The sequence below is a fragment of the Gopherus flavomarginatus genome, chromosome 24 (assembly GCF_025201925.1).
Source record: "Gopherus flavomarginatus isolate rGopFla2 chromosome 24, rGopFla2.mat.asm, whole genome shotgun sequence".
NCBI classification, from domain to species: Eukaryota; Metazoa; Chordata; order Testudines; family Testudinidae; genus Gopherus; species Gopherus flavomarginatus.
Window position 1 is genome coordinate 5,796,035 of NC_066640.1, and position 16,264 is coordinate 5,812,298.

The 16,264-nt window shown below is 45.1% G+C and overlaps 1 protein-coding gene across 1 annotated transcript in view; it reads right to left on the bottom strand.

The window, feature by feature from the left end:
• Positions 1-4,268: 4,268 nt before the first annotated feature.
• The window catches only part of BTBD2 (BTB domain containing 2), a 26,499-nt gene continuing 14,503 nt past the window's right edge, over positions 4,269-16,264 (bottom strand). The window contains exons 3-6 of the mRNA XM_050934505.1: positions 16,195-16,257; positions 13,859-13,946; positions 7,110-7,256; positions 4,269-5,226 (exon numbers count right to left, since the gene is read on the bottom strand). Coding sequence (XP_050790462.1) covers positions 5,065-5,226; positions 7,110-7,256; positions 13,859-13,946; positions 16,195-16,257 — 460 coding nt within the window. The 3' untranslated portion in view covers positions 4,269-5,064. The remainder of the gene's footprint in view (positions 5,227-7,109; positions 7,257-13,858; positions 13,947-16,194; positions 16,258-16,264) is intronic.

Here is a 16,264-nt window from a genome sequence, read left to right on the forward strand (position 1 = left end):
TTGTGCCGCTCCAGAGCAGAAGGGTGACTGTTCTAGTGCGAATTTAGTTATGGCTTTAAATAAAAGTGTAATGTCCTGGTATTTACATTTCTCTGATGCTTCCTGGAAGCCATAGAATTTAGGGGCTTTTTAAATAAAAATAAAAAAAATCCAATTCAACCCCCCCCCCCAATTTCCATCAGGATTTATTGTGGGGTGGTGCTGTGGGCAGAGGATGGCTTGTGGCACCATTAACAACTTGCAACAGTGCTTAACAAAACACCCCAAGTTCTGTGCTCATGCCAGCTGGGGACAGACAGGCCCCCAAGTGACTGACAGAGCAGGGACCTTGAAAGGGGAAGTAGGCGTTTAGAGCACATCCTGCTAGGAGCCTCAAGAGAGGGGGGTGAGTACATGGTGCTGAGTTGTCCTTTGACAATAACTCCTCATTCCCTCTGTGATGCAATGGCAGGTAGGGGACAAGTGTGAGAGCAGGACAGGAGGTGGGTGACTGCCTGGCTAGACTCCACAGGCTAATAAGGGAGATGCTCGTCATGGCACCTGGCTCACATTGTCCCTACTAACCAGAAACAGTCATTTTACATGTATAGTGGGTGGGAGCTTTACTACAGCCTAAGGAATACATGCTCCAGCCCATGTATGAGGTGGGGCTATGCTAGCTTTAAGCAAAGGCTAAGGAGGTGTTCCACACACCAGGGATGCTGCTATTTCACCTCACTGTAGCATGAGTAATTCCTTTATTTCCAATTATGTAACTGCCTAAACAGGCACTAGCAGAGCACCTCCTGCCCTGGTTACCTGGCTGCACTGAGGCCTCTACATATCAGTGATGAGTAGGTGGCTCATATGCTACACCTCAGTGCTGCAGGCCAGTGCCACCTGTCACAGCATCAGTGATACACAGGCTGGGGTCAGGCCTACAAGTGGCTCTGTGTGTCACCCGCTGGTGGCTGCAGCATCTGATACTAAAACGCTGATTTAATTATCAACTTGCACTCAAGTATGTAGCTATTCACACAGCAAATAAGTTCAACTACATATTTCCTCTCATACTGTTTAAGCTAGGAATACATAGCATTTAATGTAGTAAATGAAGCAATTAATTCACACAACTGTGGCTCCCCTGGCTAATGGTGATGGCTAATTTAGCTCCTGAACCCCTGAGGTCTGAGTAGCCCTGGTCTAGATAATGGTTGTAGCCCAGCCAAGCTTGAGTTGCTGCTGACACAGCAGCTGGCAGGGACAACTCCTGTCTTGACTCAAACCAGCTCTGAGTGAGTGATTGCTGGGGCACTACAGCTGAGCAGTGATGGCCTGGGCTAGTGATGGGGTTCGACTGAAGCAGGTTGGAGAAGTCTTGCCAAGCTGTATATGCTGGAGGAATGAATCCAGGAGGGAGACAGGAGGTGCTGAGGTCTAAGGCAGCTACGGCCCTCAATAGGCTTGTGAGCTTGGAGAAGTCAGTCTGCCGTTGGCAGCTGCCTCCCAGGCCTGGAGGGAAGAGATGGCTGCATAGTGCTTTGATTGGGTACAGCCCTCCACTAACAGTACGGGGCTAACCCTCAGCTGGGGCATACACTTCTCTAGCTAGACTGCTCCCTCCAGGATTGGTGTGGCCAAGAGAGATGCACTCCGTTCAGCTAGGCCTGCCCACCCCTGGCCTCTCTTCCTCACTGTCCCTGAGCAGGAGCCCTGTCTCCGCCCCTGAGGGCTCATGGCAGAGCTGGCAGTAAAACCTGTCTTTAGTCAACAGCTTGAAGTTGCCTTTGAGAAAGGAATTGAAGACGTTTTAGTAGCTGCTTCATCATTAAATTCTTAGGGGCAGCGTTAAAGAAACTACCCCCAAAAATACTTTAAATAAAAGACAGACAAGAGGGAGGTGGTAAGGGCAGATGCGTACTGCTCAGCCCACTACCTTTCTGCATTAACTTCTGTCTTTCCCTGGACACTTCTCTACCAGGCAGAAGCTGAGGGGGGACAGAGGAAGATATACTTGTACACTGCTTCAAAATATCAAACTTTTGCAGCAATTTAGAGCACCCAGGGACGACAAAATTAAGGACCCTACCAGTATCAGATATTTCTGTCTTCAAGCAATGTGGGAAGAGGACTGAATCCTGGAAGTTGCCAGGGGTTGTTTTGTCATCTGCTCTCTTCCAATCATGAAACTTTGTATTAAAGACGCCCTCAATGTCTTTATTTACAAATCACAAAGCTGGCAAAAAGCAGAGCGTGAACACTGAATGAGCATTTGATACATTCATTAATATAGCACTAAAGTCTAGACATTGCCAGCTCTGTTTGAGGTGACATGATACAATAGAAACTTCTCATACTTTTGGAGACGGGCATGTTCCACAATGAATTACATTCATACCATCTACAGAAGCCAGAACTGCCTCAAACCACGTAAAGCTGTAAGAACAAAAATTGCTCAGATGTCATCCAGCGTTTAAGTTTTCTTTTAAAAACATTTTTCAGCAGGACAGTCGCTGAAGCAACCTGCCCTGTGGCTTGAAAGCAAGATTGGAGGGAGGGAGTCTCTGACACAGTAGCAGTATTAAAAACAAGTCTTAAAAAGGAAAAAGCCACCAGGCAGGTCTATACCTCGACCTCATCTATGTTACAAGATCATGAGCCTAAATGACTTACGCGTCCTGCTATTTTCATGGCCAAGTGTGCAGATTTGCTTCTTTCATGGTCCAATAATTTCTGCTATTACCACTTATATACAGAAATGCTCAGGGAGTGCTATATTCACAGCAAGGAGTTTACACCTCAGGCAATACATGGGCAAAGAAGCCCCAACCCCGATGCAGGCATTCCCACCACCTTTGACAAGAAGAGGTGAAAAATGGGAGCGGAAAAGCAGGCAGGTCAGCTATGTACATTCTAACAGAAGGCAATTTCCCTCTTAGAGGAAGGAGCATCTCCATTCTGTTTATCCATTTCAGAATATTGTTTGCATTGCACAGAATCAGGTTCGATAACTTGAGTAGTGGACCCATCATTTTTAGTACTGGCCATGTTTTTAAAACTGCCTACGCTGAAGCAGGCTTACAAAATACATCTCACAATGTCTTCCTAAAGAACGTAACACACTGACAACAGTATCTAACATCTACACTGACTATTTCTAGGTGACATTGGTATTTTGCCGTCTTGGTGGAAAGACATGAAGACAGCCACAGAACCTAGACCCGGTTACTCTGGCAGCCCAGGGGGGAGGAGGTGGTGTGAGAATGGGATACTATTTCCCCAACTGGTAACAGGCACCAAATCATCCACTCCAGTAGAGGATGACCAGCATGTAATGCTTTGATCGGGGACTGCTATCACAAAGTTAACAAGGGGAGCCCTGCAGTGGAAAGAGAGAAAGAGAGAGAAGCTTTTTAATGAACCTCAACTTATCAGAGACGACACCATCATGCACTAATTAATTCCACACACACACTTTGGAATGGTTTGGCCACCTGTGCTTACAAAGGCAGCCTTTATTTCAAATATTGTCCTCTGCAGACTGCCGGGAAGTAAAAATCGCTTTAGTCTCTGCTAGTCAGGGAAAGGGTGGGACCATTCAGGCAGTTACAAAACAAAGTCACACAGCTACTTCCCATCAAAGCAACACGTCATGCTTAGCTGAGATCACATCTGGTTATGGTGAAAGGCAACCCGTTTTGAACAGAGATGGGGGGGGCAGCTTTTTTGCCATTAAACCACCCCCATTGAAGTCTGGTGCTAAAGCTTTGTTTAAGTCAACCAGAAGTCTCCAGTAAGAGCATCATTCTGAGAATCTGTCCAAACACTCACTGAACAGGCTCTAGCTGTGAGAGGACAGAGAAATGTACGTGGACAAGCAAAAACTCTTCAGTGGTTTCTTCTATCATTTCATAAATCCCGGCCCATCTGCTGATTATTAAAGTGACAGTTCAACACCAAACCCCTTCCTCTCTTGCATCAGAGCTCTGACCCAGTATGAACTGTTAGTGATGCAAAGAAAACGAGACAGTAGAAGAGTCAAGTTGCAACTTGCCTGAAGACAGCAGCAATATACTTTACACTGGAGCCAAGTGAGGCACATTGTCAGGCAGAAGCAACCAAGGTGGCAGCTCCCAGCATGGATTCCCTGCTGCTAAACACTGCACAGGGGATGTTTAATATCCCCCATTTGTTTAAATAGGATAAAGAAAAAGTTGCAAAAAGCACCCCCAAGACAGAGCAGGAGAGCCTGCATGTAAGTAGCAAAGGTGCTCTGCTAAGTACTGATCTACTGGGCCTCTCCACCTCCGTACAGGATCATCTAACCACTAGGGGACTCTGTTGGGTTACACTAACTGTCCAATTTAAAGGATTATCTCAAATTAGCAAAAACGCCCACATGAAAACGCTGGTCTGTCTCTGCAGAGGTGCTCTCCTGGAGCTGGGAGTCCATTCTGAGGTCTCCCACAATATGTAGTGCTGAAACAGGAAAATCTCCGTGAACACCAGTTTCCCTAATTTTCTGAAAACAGCGAAGGTACGTACAGCCTGGCAGCATGGCAGGCACATTCTCGTGAAACCTCTCTCAAAGAAACCTGCCAATTTTGGCAGCACTGCTGAATCGGCCTTGCAACCCTCTCATCCCAATCCCAAGTAAGGCCGAGGAAGAAGAAAGTCAATATGACCCTCAATAGGAATTTTCTTTTTGCAGAATTGTCACCTAGTGGAGAATTTAACCACAATCAGAGCCACTTGTTTCCACGCTTCCAACTGATGTAAAAGCATCTACATTCATTACAATAAAAGAAGCCACGAAATTAGACGGTTTTCGGTAAAATGAAGAGTTACTAGCCACAGGCAACCTACAAATGACACCAGTAAACCAGTTAGTCTGTATATGGTGGTGGTAGCAGCAGCATCACTAGCACAAGGCAAAATGAGCTTTACAATTATTTTAGCGAGACCTTTGGCTAGCGTGGCTCCCACTGGCACAGTTGACCTCAGCCAGCAATTTCATTTGGGAAGGCATTGGGGCGAGGGGGGGGGACAAACGTTCACCCAGCACACCTGATTCCAACAGCTGCACTATGTATAGAAGATAATCTCTGGGATCTGTCCATCCTCCACAGAAGTGCCGTTGTTATTCCCAGCCGCATAACAGAAAGTAAAGCAGGTTTTGGCTCCTGTTGTTGGTGATTCATGGATCACTTTGCGCAGTCCTTTGGTTCCATAGTGAGAATCTGGACCCTGCATTAGTAACAGAAAACAGAGGCAAGCCAGTTAGTAAGAGGGAACAGAGCCAGTCCAGAGCGAAACCAGGCTGCTTACATCAGCTCAGTTGCATTGCTAGGTTACAAACTCAGGGTCTGATCTTGCTCGGTGACGAGCATCCCTACGTCTCTGCGAAGTGCTCAGGAACAGAGGACGTTCAGCAGCTCTCAGCTACTAAATCTCAAAGTATTTTAAGACACCAACAGCAAGCAGTTATTTGCTGCAGTCTGAGGTTTTTATGCTGACTTGCTTTGAAGACGTTTTTCCTTTTCAAATGGGAAGGCTCAAAAACAGGCCAAGCATAGACCTCCACCGCTAATTCGCCCTCACTAGGCAGCTACTGTTACTCATTTTTTTTCATTACTTCTTTGCTCCCAGCCCCACCCCCCTTTTGTCCCTGCCTTCCAGCAACTCCACTCTCCTTCCTGTACACCATATTCAACCCTTCCTACAACTTCCATTCCCTCCCCCTTAGTCTCTCTAGCTATTGTGAAGTCTTGTCACTTCTTCTTGTGCATCCCCTCTGCCACAGGCCTCCTGGAGTGAAGAAACACTGTCCAGTTGAAAAGAACTCAGAATTTTGGTCAGAACTAGGCTGCTAATAGGCTAAGTCTTGCAAAAAGTTCCAAGTGCTGTAGGACAAATGCTCACGACCCTGGTATCCTCCTCTGAAAGAGACCATCTCAAGAGCCCTGCTGCCCACTAGCAGTATTCACACACTGGGCAATGTCCACACTATTAAATCATTTCATGCAATACTTGATTTCCCGTCACCCACCCAACTACTGACCCATTATGGTCATGCTTCGTTTGTCTCATCTGAAACCCATGGCTAGATTTACATTTCTACATTTCCACAGGGAACTGGGGCACTGTTCTAACGGGAAAGCCTCTAAAACTGGTCTCTGGTTTTCAATGTGTTCTGTCAGTATGGATGCGCACGCAAAGAGGAATCTCAGATTGAAAACTAGCTGCACCTAAGTATTCCTAGCACTAAGACAATAAGGATTTTGCATACAACTGTATTCCAACCCCACCAGGAAGCCCCACCCAAGATCAGGGACCCACTATGCTTGGGGCTGTGCAGACACATAGGAAGAGCGTCCTGCCTTGAACATAACGTAGAGTCCTGTGGCACCTTATAGACTAACAGATATATTGGAGCATGAGCTTTACTGGGTGAATACCCACTTAGTCAGACCCATGAAAGCTTATGCTCCAATACGTCTGTTAGTCTGTAAGGTGCCACAGGACTCTTTGCTGCTTTTTACAGATCCAGACTAACACAGCTACCCCTCTGATACCTGCCTTGAAGAGTTTACAAACTGAATAGAAAGACCAAGGGTGAAAGTAGTGACAGGAAGATTTTTAACAAGTCTTTCATAGGAATGGGGCCTTCATTCTACCTTAGATCTTATTTCAAAAACTGCTTCCATGTTTGAACTCTAGTATATAAAGGGCCAATTTATCATCATTTAACCCATACAACTACATGATCAGTCCTTGATAGCTATGTACTGATACGGCTTCCTTCGTGTAGAAAGGGCATAACTATAACAGATTCACAAAACCAAGACTATCTACACTGGCCAGAAAGACAATTTCAGCACTAATACAGCCAGCACCATTAGCTTGCCAAGCAAACGTTTACTAAACAAAAACTAACTAACTCTGATTGTTAACCCCTGACGTGCCACTTGCATATTGGTAAGGAGCTAAACAATAAATGCGAAATTTCAAAGAATAGCAAGAGACCCTGGAGATCTAAAAACAGGATTAATGCTACTTCCCATAAGACCAGCAAAGCCATGAATTCTCCCTCCCATCCACATACTGGAGCTAGAACCCCTTTACAGTACCTTTAGTGTCGCACATGCTGTATAGCTGACGTTGGGTAAAATCTCAACAGGCTCTTTAAACATGACCCGGAAAGTGCTGGAGGATCCATCACAGCTGAAGCCAGTATCATTCTGACCCAGTACTGTATTGCTGTCTGTGTGGATGATCTGGAAGATGGATTAGAAAAGTAAACATCTGTGTAATTAGCTTCTTTAAAAAAAGATGGAATTGGCATTTAATTATTTCCTCTCTGAGTTGCATGTTAGGCCTGTTAGCGGAGATCTTCATTATCTAAACATTCCGTTGGACTGGTGGAGAGAGATAAGGTAGCTTTACAGAGGCTTCTTTGGTACAGATGTTAGCTGCGTTACGTCTGTCGACTCCACCACTCAGACCTTTTAGAAAAATACAACTAAACTGAAATGCAAACGCATCAACACAAGTCAATATAGGGAGACAATAGGAAAAAAGATTCTGAAGATGAGGAGCCCTAATGCATTTCATACTCAGATTTAAGGGGCCTTTTGTAAGAGTCAAGTTCACTGTTATAAAATTAGAGTGAACTCAGACAGGGACAAACAGTACTTTACAAGACTGAATATGCCTCACGAAGAGAAAAGAACTGTTTAATCAGAACAAAATGGGGGTCATTGAGATTAGGTGACTTAGTGAGGTCTGAGACTCAACAGTGCTAGGTGGCCTGCACTGGTTTCCCGTTATTTCTGGATCCAATTTAAATACTGATATGGAGTGACACAGTCTCACAGCAATCTGAGACCTTCTCTCCCTTTACACTGCAAATTGAGGGTTGATTTCGGCTGGGATATTCTTGCTTAGGTCTCTAGCGCTGAGCTGTGGGGGACTGAGGACAGTGTCCTCAGTAAGGGACCCTTCTGTGCAAATGCTTTCTTCTCTGGTCAGATGGAGTTTAGATTACTTCCTGCCCTTTTGGCAATGGAACTGGAGATACATTTCTTTACAACTGCTCTTTTGATTGCAATGGTTTGATCTGAAGTGCTTTGAAGCTGAGGTCCCATCTCCAAAGGATAAGCAGTGTTCAACTTTCCTGAGCCAAGTATTAATGTGTCATTCCAACTCCCTTCTTCCAAATGGATCCCAGAGTGCTTCGCAAAGTGACTGCTCTGAAAGGACAGACTAGGTGATGAGCCAACTGTCTACTGGCCCTGTTTGGGAACAGCACCAGGACTGATGGTGGTAAAACCATAGTAACGCTGCTCACTCCAAACAAGGGCCCACCGATGCATTACTGCCACCTCACCCCCCCCCCACCCCATTGCTTGGTTTATGCCATGTTTTAAGGGAATCTTTAAGGCCTTAGCATTAGTCTCTTAACTGGTATTTCATCTCTCTGCCTGTGAAACGCTGCTTGATTGTTACCTGGATGTGGGGTATTGATCAACAATTGTGTTTAAAAATCCGTCATGTAAAGTGTTTGTGGAAGATAGGAAGCAAGGAGTTCAAATGAGCGAAGGCAAATGTACTCCACTGGTTACTACGGCTACATATGAGATGTAAATAGGTACGAAAAGCTAATGTGCTCCCCTAATGCTTGAGTTAGCTTGCTGGTCTCCCCCCTTCCTGCTAGATAGCTTGCTGTCACCCAGCGCGCGCCACCCAGTTTGTCACCAATGACTATCTTTGATTGAGAAGGCCAGATCCAAGCACAGCAGAAATGGGCAGGTCTGGCTGTACCTGTATAAAACTAACAGTTACAGACCTTCCACGAGCGTTGGTCTTTGACAAGTGATGCGCATGTCCATCCCACTGGTGGCATGAGTGCGTCCCACGCACAAGTGTCATCAATTTTTCCCCTCAGTGGTACCCGTTGGGGCAGCTCAAGGGCCCTCTGTTGCTGCACACCAGTGGGTGCTGGCAGAAAGGGGCCAGCCATGCCTAGCTCCCCTCAGTTCCTTCTTGCTGGACAACCCCAAGGCAAAGGGGAAGGAGGGCAGGCTGTGGAATGGACACGTTCAGCACGTCTTGAAGAACAGTTACAGATGATTCACAGCCGTTGTTGTTTCTTTGTGCGATTGCACAAGTGCATTCCACTCTTGGCCACTCACAGGCCATAAAGTAAGAGGAGTGACCGGAGTTCATGTACATAGACTGGAGCACAGCTTGTCCAAATTTAGCACAGTCTCTGGAGTACCAAGCGACGGCACGCTGGGGTGCAAAGGTGTAAACTGAAGACCAGGTTGCCACCCTATAAATGGCCAGGATAGGGACTTGTGTAAGGAATACCGCAGAGGCCACTTGCAATACTGTGGGGCTTGTCAGGGAAACGCCTGCCATGTCATTAACACACATGAAGGCAGGAAGTTATGCAAGATGAAATTCTTTGCAAGGAGACGCTGAGATTCTTCATTCTGTCTATTATGGTCATGAACAGCTGGGCTGACAAACGAAGCTGTGTAGACCTGTCTATGTAGACTTGCCGAAGTTGATCTGCAGACCTAGAGCTTCCAAAGTTGATTGGATGAGAGATACACTGGACAGAACCTGAGCCTGGATTGGCCTCTGACTAGCCAGCTGCCCAGATAAGAGCAGTCCTGTACTCCTAGCCTCATCAGGAAAGCAGTTACCACAGACACACATTTTGTGAAAAACCAGGGAACTGCTGACAGGCTAAAAGGAAGAACCGTGAACTGGTAATGAGACTGCTTTGTTACAAACCCGAAGAATTTTGTGACCTTGATAAATTGCTTCATGAAAGTAAGTGTCTTTTCAATCGAGGCTGGTATACCAGGATCCAGGGAGGGATAATGGAAACCTGAATAACCATGCTTAACTTTCTTTTTTTTTTTAAGAGATCTCTTGAGTTGGTGCAGGTCCAAAATTGATCTGAGACCTCTCTTTGCTTTCAGATTAGAACCACTTCCCTCTGGGTCACTGGGGAACCTCCTCTATGGCTCCTACCCAAAGGACAGGCTGAACCTGCTGGAGGAAGAACTCCTTGTGAGAGCAGCTCCTGATAAGGGATGGGGCAGGACTGGCAGAAGCAAATTGAAGTGTATATCCCACTTCCATAGATCCTAATATCCAGCAGTCTGAGGTAATCCAGAACCAAGCACTGATGAAGTGGGAAAAGCCGTTTGCAAATATAGGGAAAATGGAATCTGGCGTGACAGCCTCAAGAATCCCATCAAAATAGCTGTTTAGCACCCACTAGGTGTTGATGGAGCAGGCACTGATGCAGAGGCAGACGGAAGGGGTGGTCTGTGTCTACAACCCGTGCTCTTCTCTCTCCGCAGGTCCTTCCAAGAAGCAGAAGCAGAGTAACAGTTGAGTCTGTTACAGACGAAAGTGCTTTTTGGACGAGGCTGGTGCGTACAGCCCTGAAGACTGGAAAGTAGACCAGAGTCCTTCAAGCCATGGAGCTTAGAGCCTGTTTTCTCTGAAAACAGCAGAGACACGTCAAAGGGCAGGTCTTGTAAAGTCTGTTGGACTCTTGTGAAAGCCCTGAACACTGCAGCCTTGCCACTGCAGACGCCATGGACCTAGCCACAAAGTCCAACGCACCCAGCACAGCCTGCAACAAAGATCTTGTTATATATATTTCCTCTCATCAACGAGAACTCCTGCCTAATGTCGTCTGGTAACATGTCTCTAAACTCTGGAACGGAGTCCCACCCACTCAGAAGAACGTAAGAAAGGCCATATAGGGTCAGACCAATGGCTCATCTAGCCCGGTGTCCTGTCTTCCAATGGTGGCCAATGCCAGGGTGCTTCAGAGGGAATGAATGGAACAGGCAATCAAATGATCCATCCCCTGTCATCCATTTCCAGCTTCTGGCAAACAGAGGCTAGGGACACCCAGAGCATCGGGTCGCATCTCTGCCCATCCTGGCTAACAGCCATTGATGAATTTATCTAGTTCTTTTTTTGACCCAGTTATTCATTTGGCCTTCACAATATCCCCTGGCAATGAGTTCCACAGGTCGACCGTGTGCTGTGTGACGAAGTACTTCCTTTTGTTTGGTTTAAACCTGCTGCCTATTAATTTCATTAGGTGACCACTAGTTCACATTATTTACTCCTTTGTATATCATTTCCTTATTTACTTTCTTCACACCAGCCCACACCTCTATCGTATTTGCCCCTTTAGTCACCTCTTTTCCAAGCTCAAAAGTCCCCATCTTATTACAGAAGCAATACCCCAATCATTTTTGCTGCTCTTCTCTGAACCCTTTCCAATTCCAAAATTATCTTTTTTGAGATGGAGCGACCAGATCTGCATGCAGTATTCAAGAGATGGGCATACCATTATGATATTTTCTGCCTTATTATAGATCCCTTTCCTAATGGTTCCTAACACGGTTCAGTTTTTTGACAGCCACTGCAAACTGAACTAATGTTTTCAGAGAACTATCCACAATGACCACTCATGAAAGAGATCTTGGACTAACAGCTTATTTAGACCCCATCATTTTGTACCCTAAAGTCTCTAACATTTAGAGACACTCAAATCATACCAGCCCAAAAGCACTTGCTGGTTGGCAATCCTGAGCTGCAGTCTCTAAATAGCAAAAACTTTTCTACCCAACAGATCTAGATTTTTTTGGGTCCCCTCCAATTTGGGGGTTGCCCTTGTTCCTTTCACTGGCTGTGGATATCACCAGAAAGGATGGGAGGGCATGAGAACAGAGACATTCAGACACCTGGGACAGAACATAATATTTAGATTTGTCGCTTTTTTGAGGCGGGGGAGAGACAAAGGCATCTGCCAGAGAGCCTCAGCAGGGTCCATAATTGCCTTATTAATAATAGGTAAGGCCACTCACGAAGGCCCTGCTGTGCCAAAATGTCAACAAGGTGGTGTGAGGATTCTTTAACCTCCTCCACCAGGATCTCCAGGATTAAGGCCACCCTCTTTCGCAGCTCTTGAGTCACCTTGTCAGTCATTAAGGGCAGGTGAAATGTCCCCTGAGCAGACTGCCTCATCAGGAGAAGATAAAGAAGAGGCCAGCACAGCTCCTTCATTAGCTGTCCAGCAGAGTCCTTGTGAACTGCCTCTTGCTCCTTGGTACTGGGCCCAGGAACAGGCAGTGCCTGACAAGTAGACTCCCCACCTCTCTTCGACAATACAGAGCAGGAATGCCTCATATGACCTTCGAAACCAGGTAGCAGTGCCTTGGTGGAGTGTAGTGAAACTGGTTCCAACACTGGGAAACAAAGGAGCCAATCTCCGATTCAGAGGAGGACTATTATCCCTCTGCTGATCAAGGGGGAGCTGCTCCCAACAGCGCCAGAGACCAGTGCCGAGTCAACGGAGCACCTTCACGAAAAAAAAACTTTAGCCTGGCTTCTGTCTTTCCTCATCTGAGGCTTAAAGTCTTTGCAGATCTGGCAACAATCTTGAATATGAGCTTCCCCGAAACACTTTCGGGGGCTTGAGTGTCAGTTGCTCACTGGCCTCAGCCTACCGTAAGAGAGACCAAGCTTGAAGCCCAGGGACCAAAGCATCCCTCAGTCCCAAATAATGTGAAAAAACCCAACTGGAGACTGGGGAAAACACATAGTACATACTTAATGTTACACTATCTACACCATTATGAACCAGTCAGAGAACACTTCAACCTTCCTGATCACTCAATTACAGACCTCAAAGTTGCAATTCTCCAACAAAAAAAAACAAAACTTAAAAAACAGACTCCAACAAGAAACTGAAAAATTGGAATTAATTTGCAAACTTGACACCATTAAATCAGGCTTAAATAAAGACTGGGAGTGGATGGGTCATTACACAAGGTAAAATGTATTTCCCCATGCTAATTTTTTCCCCTGTGGTTACTCACACCTTCTTGTCAACTGATGGAAATGGGCCATCCTGATTATCACTGCAAAAGTTTTTTTTTTCCTCCTGCTGAGAATAGCCCACCTTAACTGATTACTCTCTTTATAGTTAGTATGGCAACACCCATTGTTTCATGTTCTCGGTGTGTGTATATACATATATCTCTTCCTACTGTATTTTCTACCGCATGCATCCGATCAAGTGGGCTGTAGCCCACAAAAGCTTATGCTCAAATAAACTTGCCAGTCTCTAAGGTTACACAAGTACTTCTCGTTCTTTTTGCTGATACAGACTAACGCAGCTACTGCTCTGAAACTGTCACTATGAATCTAGGAAACTGTCTACAATGACTTTACAATGAACACAGAGCACTTGCTAAGGCCAGCCAAGCAATTCCAAGGACAATCCCGAGTGGTAAGGAGGAACTGAGAGGGCTCAGGGATGAGTGGGCCCTTTATACACCACGCAGTAGCATTCAAGTTGCTACGACAGGTATTACTTGAGGGGAAAACTTCCTGACAACTGCATGCAAGGGCGCATGCACATCAGGAGTGGAATGATGCGCAATCACTCTAAGGACTAGCCTGTGTAAACATTTGTTTCCCTAACCCTAACGTTCACCTGAATTGTCTCAATGTGGTCAGATTATACATTTTTATGAACAGTAAACTCCCAACATGGCAGCACTGAGATACCACAGCAATGGATGCCATTTATAGCAGAACAGAAACAGGATTATGAAAGTAGCTATTCCTCCTAGTCCCAGTGTGTCCCTTTAGTCACCCTCCTGAGCTAACTCGTATTTCTATAAAACATGAAGGCGTCTTTTTATAAAAAGGAGTTAACTGTACAGTTGAGAAGTTTGGTGTATATTTCACTGAGCACTACCTGCAAGATTTATATGGCAGCAAATAATGGGCACATTTAGCACAGTAAAGAGAGAAAGTTTAATACCTGTATATTTACTTGATAGTCTGTCGGCCCATGTATTGATCCATACAGTCCAAACCCAACTACAAATATCCTTTTGTTTACTGAGAACCTGTAAGATTTAAAGAGATATTAACAGGGAAAGTCAGCACAAAAAGGCAAGCTGGTCTGCTCAAGTAAGGAGGATGCATAGTGACCTTCGCTCAAAGCTTGTTTTCAGGTCTAAGACTTAGTGAATTATGTACTGTATTTTAAGTGTGCTTTTCAATAAGGTCTTAGATCCTTGATAGTTAATGATTTGCACTAAAGGAGAATAGAATTTTGCATTCTGCATCCTTAAAACCACCATAAGCAATTCATGCTGCATCATTAACACTCAGATTGACCCCACATAGAACAGGATTAGGTGGCTATGTACATTGTCACATGTGAGCTTTCATTAAAAACAATGAACTTTCTAGCCCATAGGACTGCAAAGACAGCCTCCAAGATGTGAACCTAAGCCGATGCAGTGGGTCTTCCGGAATCTGGAGAGGCTGAAAAGAAAGCCAAGAGGGATGAGCTGCTCCTACTCACCTCAATGAGGTTAACACTGAAGCCAAATAAGAATACTTTAAATGTCAACATTAAATATTGTGCACTTGATCACTGAAGCAGAATCATTAAGTTAACGTACTTGTGCATAATTGCTCTGTGTATTTGCAGAGAGCAGTTAGCTGCTGTCAAGATTGCCTGGGTAGAGAAAGCCTGAAAACTCCCACACTCCACCTTATTCAAAAGTTATCTTCACTCCCTACTCCATGCCCACAAGACAGGAAGGAAAAGAAAATACATCCTCCTTCCCCAGTCCAGAAAGCCTCAACTACTTTCCAATTGCTGAAACACTAGATTGCTTCTCACTCCTCCCTGGATATCAAAATTGGATATCCCATTTTCAACACCACCTCCTCACCCCGTCAGACAACAGCTGCAACGTTAACATCTGTTTGCAAAACACCTCCAGGGCGCATTCAAAGTTGATCTGCAAGCAGTGTAAAATATTTCATATCAAAACTGCACAGCAGTTCAAATAAGTTAGACAACTTTAACTCAAAGACAGATCAGTGTCAAGAGGTTTCTCAATGTTAGATCTTTGCTCTAAAAGTTTCCTGCTGTAATAGCCTCTCCAGCACAAGGTTTTACCCTGATGAGGAAACTAAACCACACAAATTAAACATAGTTCTAGAGTCACTGCAAGTCAGCAGCAAATATGGGAATAGCCCAGCTCTGCTAGTCTCGCAGTGCCTTGCCCTAACCACTAGGCAACAATGCTTGCAATCAGTAAGGGGAGCCTTTAATTGAGACAGCCTTCACTTCGCTGTACCCATTAAAATGACCTTGCATGAATCTATAGAATGATTAAAGGATTAGAAAACCTGCCTTACTGTGATTGAGCGTCTTGAGTCTATTTAGCTCAACAAAGAGAAGGTGAAGGAATGATTTGATTATTAGTCAATCAGTATCTGCAGGGTGAACAAATATTTAATACTGGGCTCTTCAGCCTAGCAGAGAAAGGTCTAACAATCCAATGGCTGGAAGGTCAAGCTAGACCAGTTCAGACTGGAAATAAGGTATACATTAATAACAGTAAGAAATTAACAATGGGACAATTTATCAAGGGTTGTGATAGATTCTCCATCAGACTGGATGTGGTTCTAAGAGAGGGGCTCTCATTCTGGGGCAGTTCTCTGACCTGTGCTATGCAGGATGTTGGACTAGGTGATCACAATGGCCCCTTCTGGCCCTGGCATCTATGAATCTACAGCAAGTTAGATCTACAGAAACCAGCTTGATGTTAGTAGAAAAGCTGGTGCTTATCTTAGTGTAGCAGGTAACTGGCACAGCTTTAACAGAGCACTGGTGAATCAACATGTCGAATCACCCAAAGACAAGCCATGATTTGGCCATAAGGCTGCAGGAAACAATCAGTAGGTATCAGACCCTTGTCTATCAAAAAGAATGACTGGGTGCATTTAAGGTGTGTCTACGCTAGAAAGTAGAGCCATTTTAAGCTACCCAGATGTAATTAAAGCAGCAAACCCTCCACCACCACCCAACGTGGGCAAAGTTATTATACAAATTATAAGTGAGCTTATACAGATATAGCTTATTCTAGTTTTGGAAGCAAATTATGTTATACCAGTACAGAGCACCTTAACTAGCAAAACTGCATGCATGCTAGGGGCTTATACCAGTAAAGAAAGCCACACCCTATCCAACAGTTATACTGGTAGAACATTTTAGTGTAGGCCAGGCTTAAGCCCACTCAAAGCTCAACAGAACAGTAACAGATGAGCAGCGGAATTAGCAGTAGAGCTGACCTGATCCTGTCGCTAGTCCCACTGTACCCCCAGCGGCTCTCCACCTGCTGGAAACGGTTGATGCTGCACT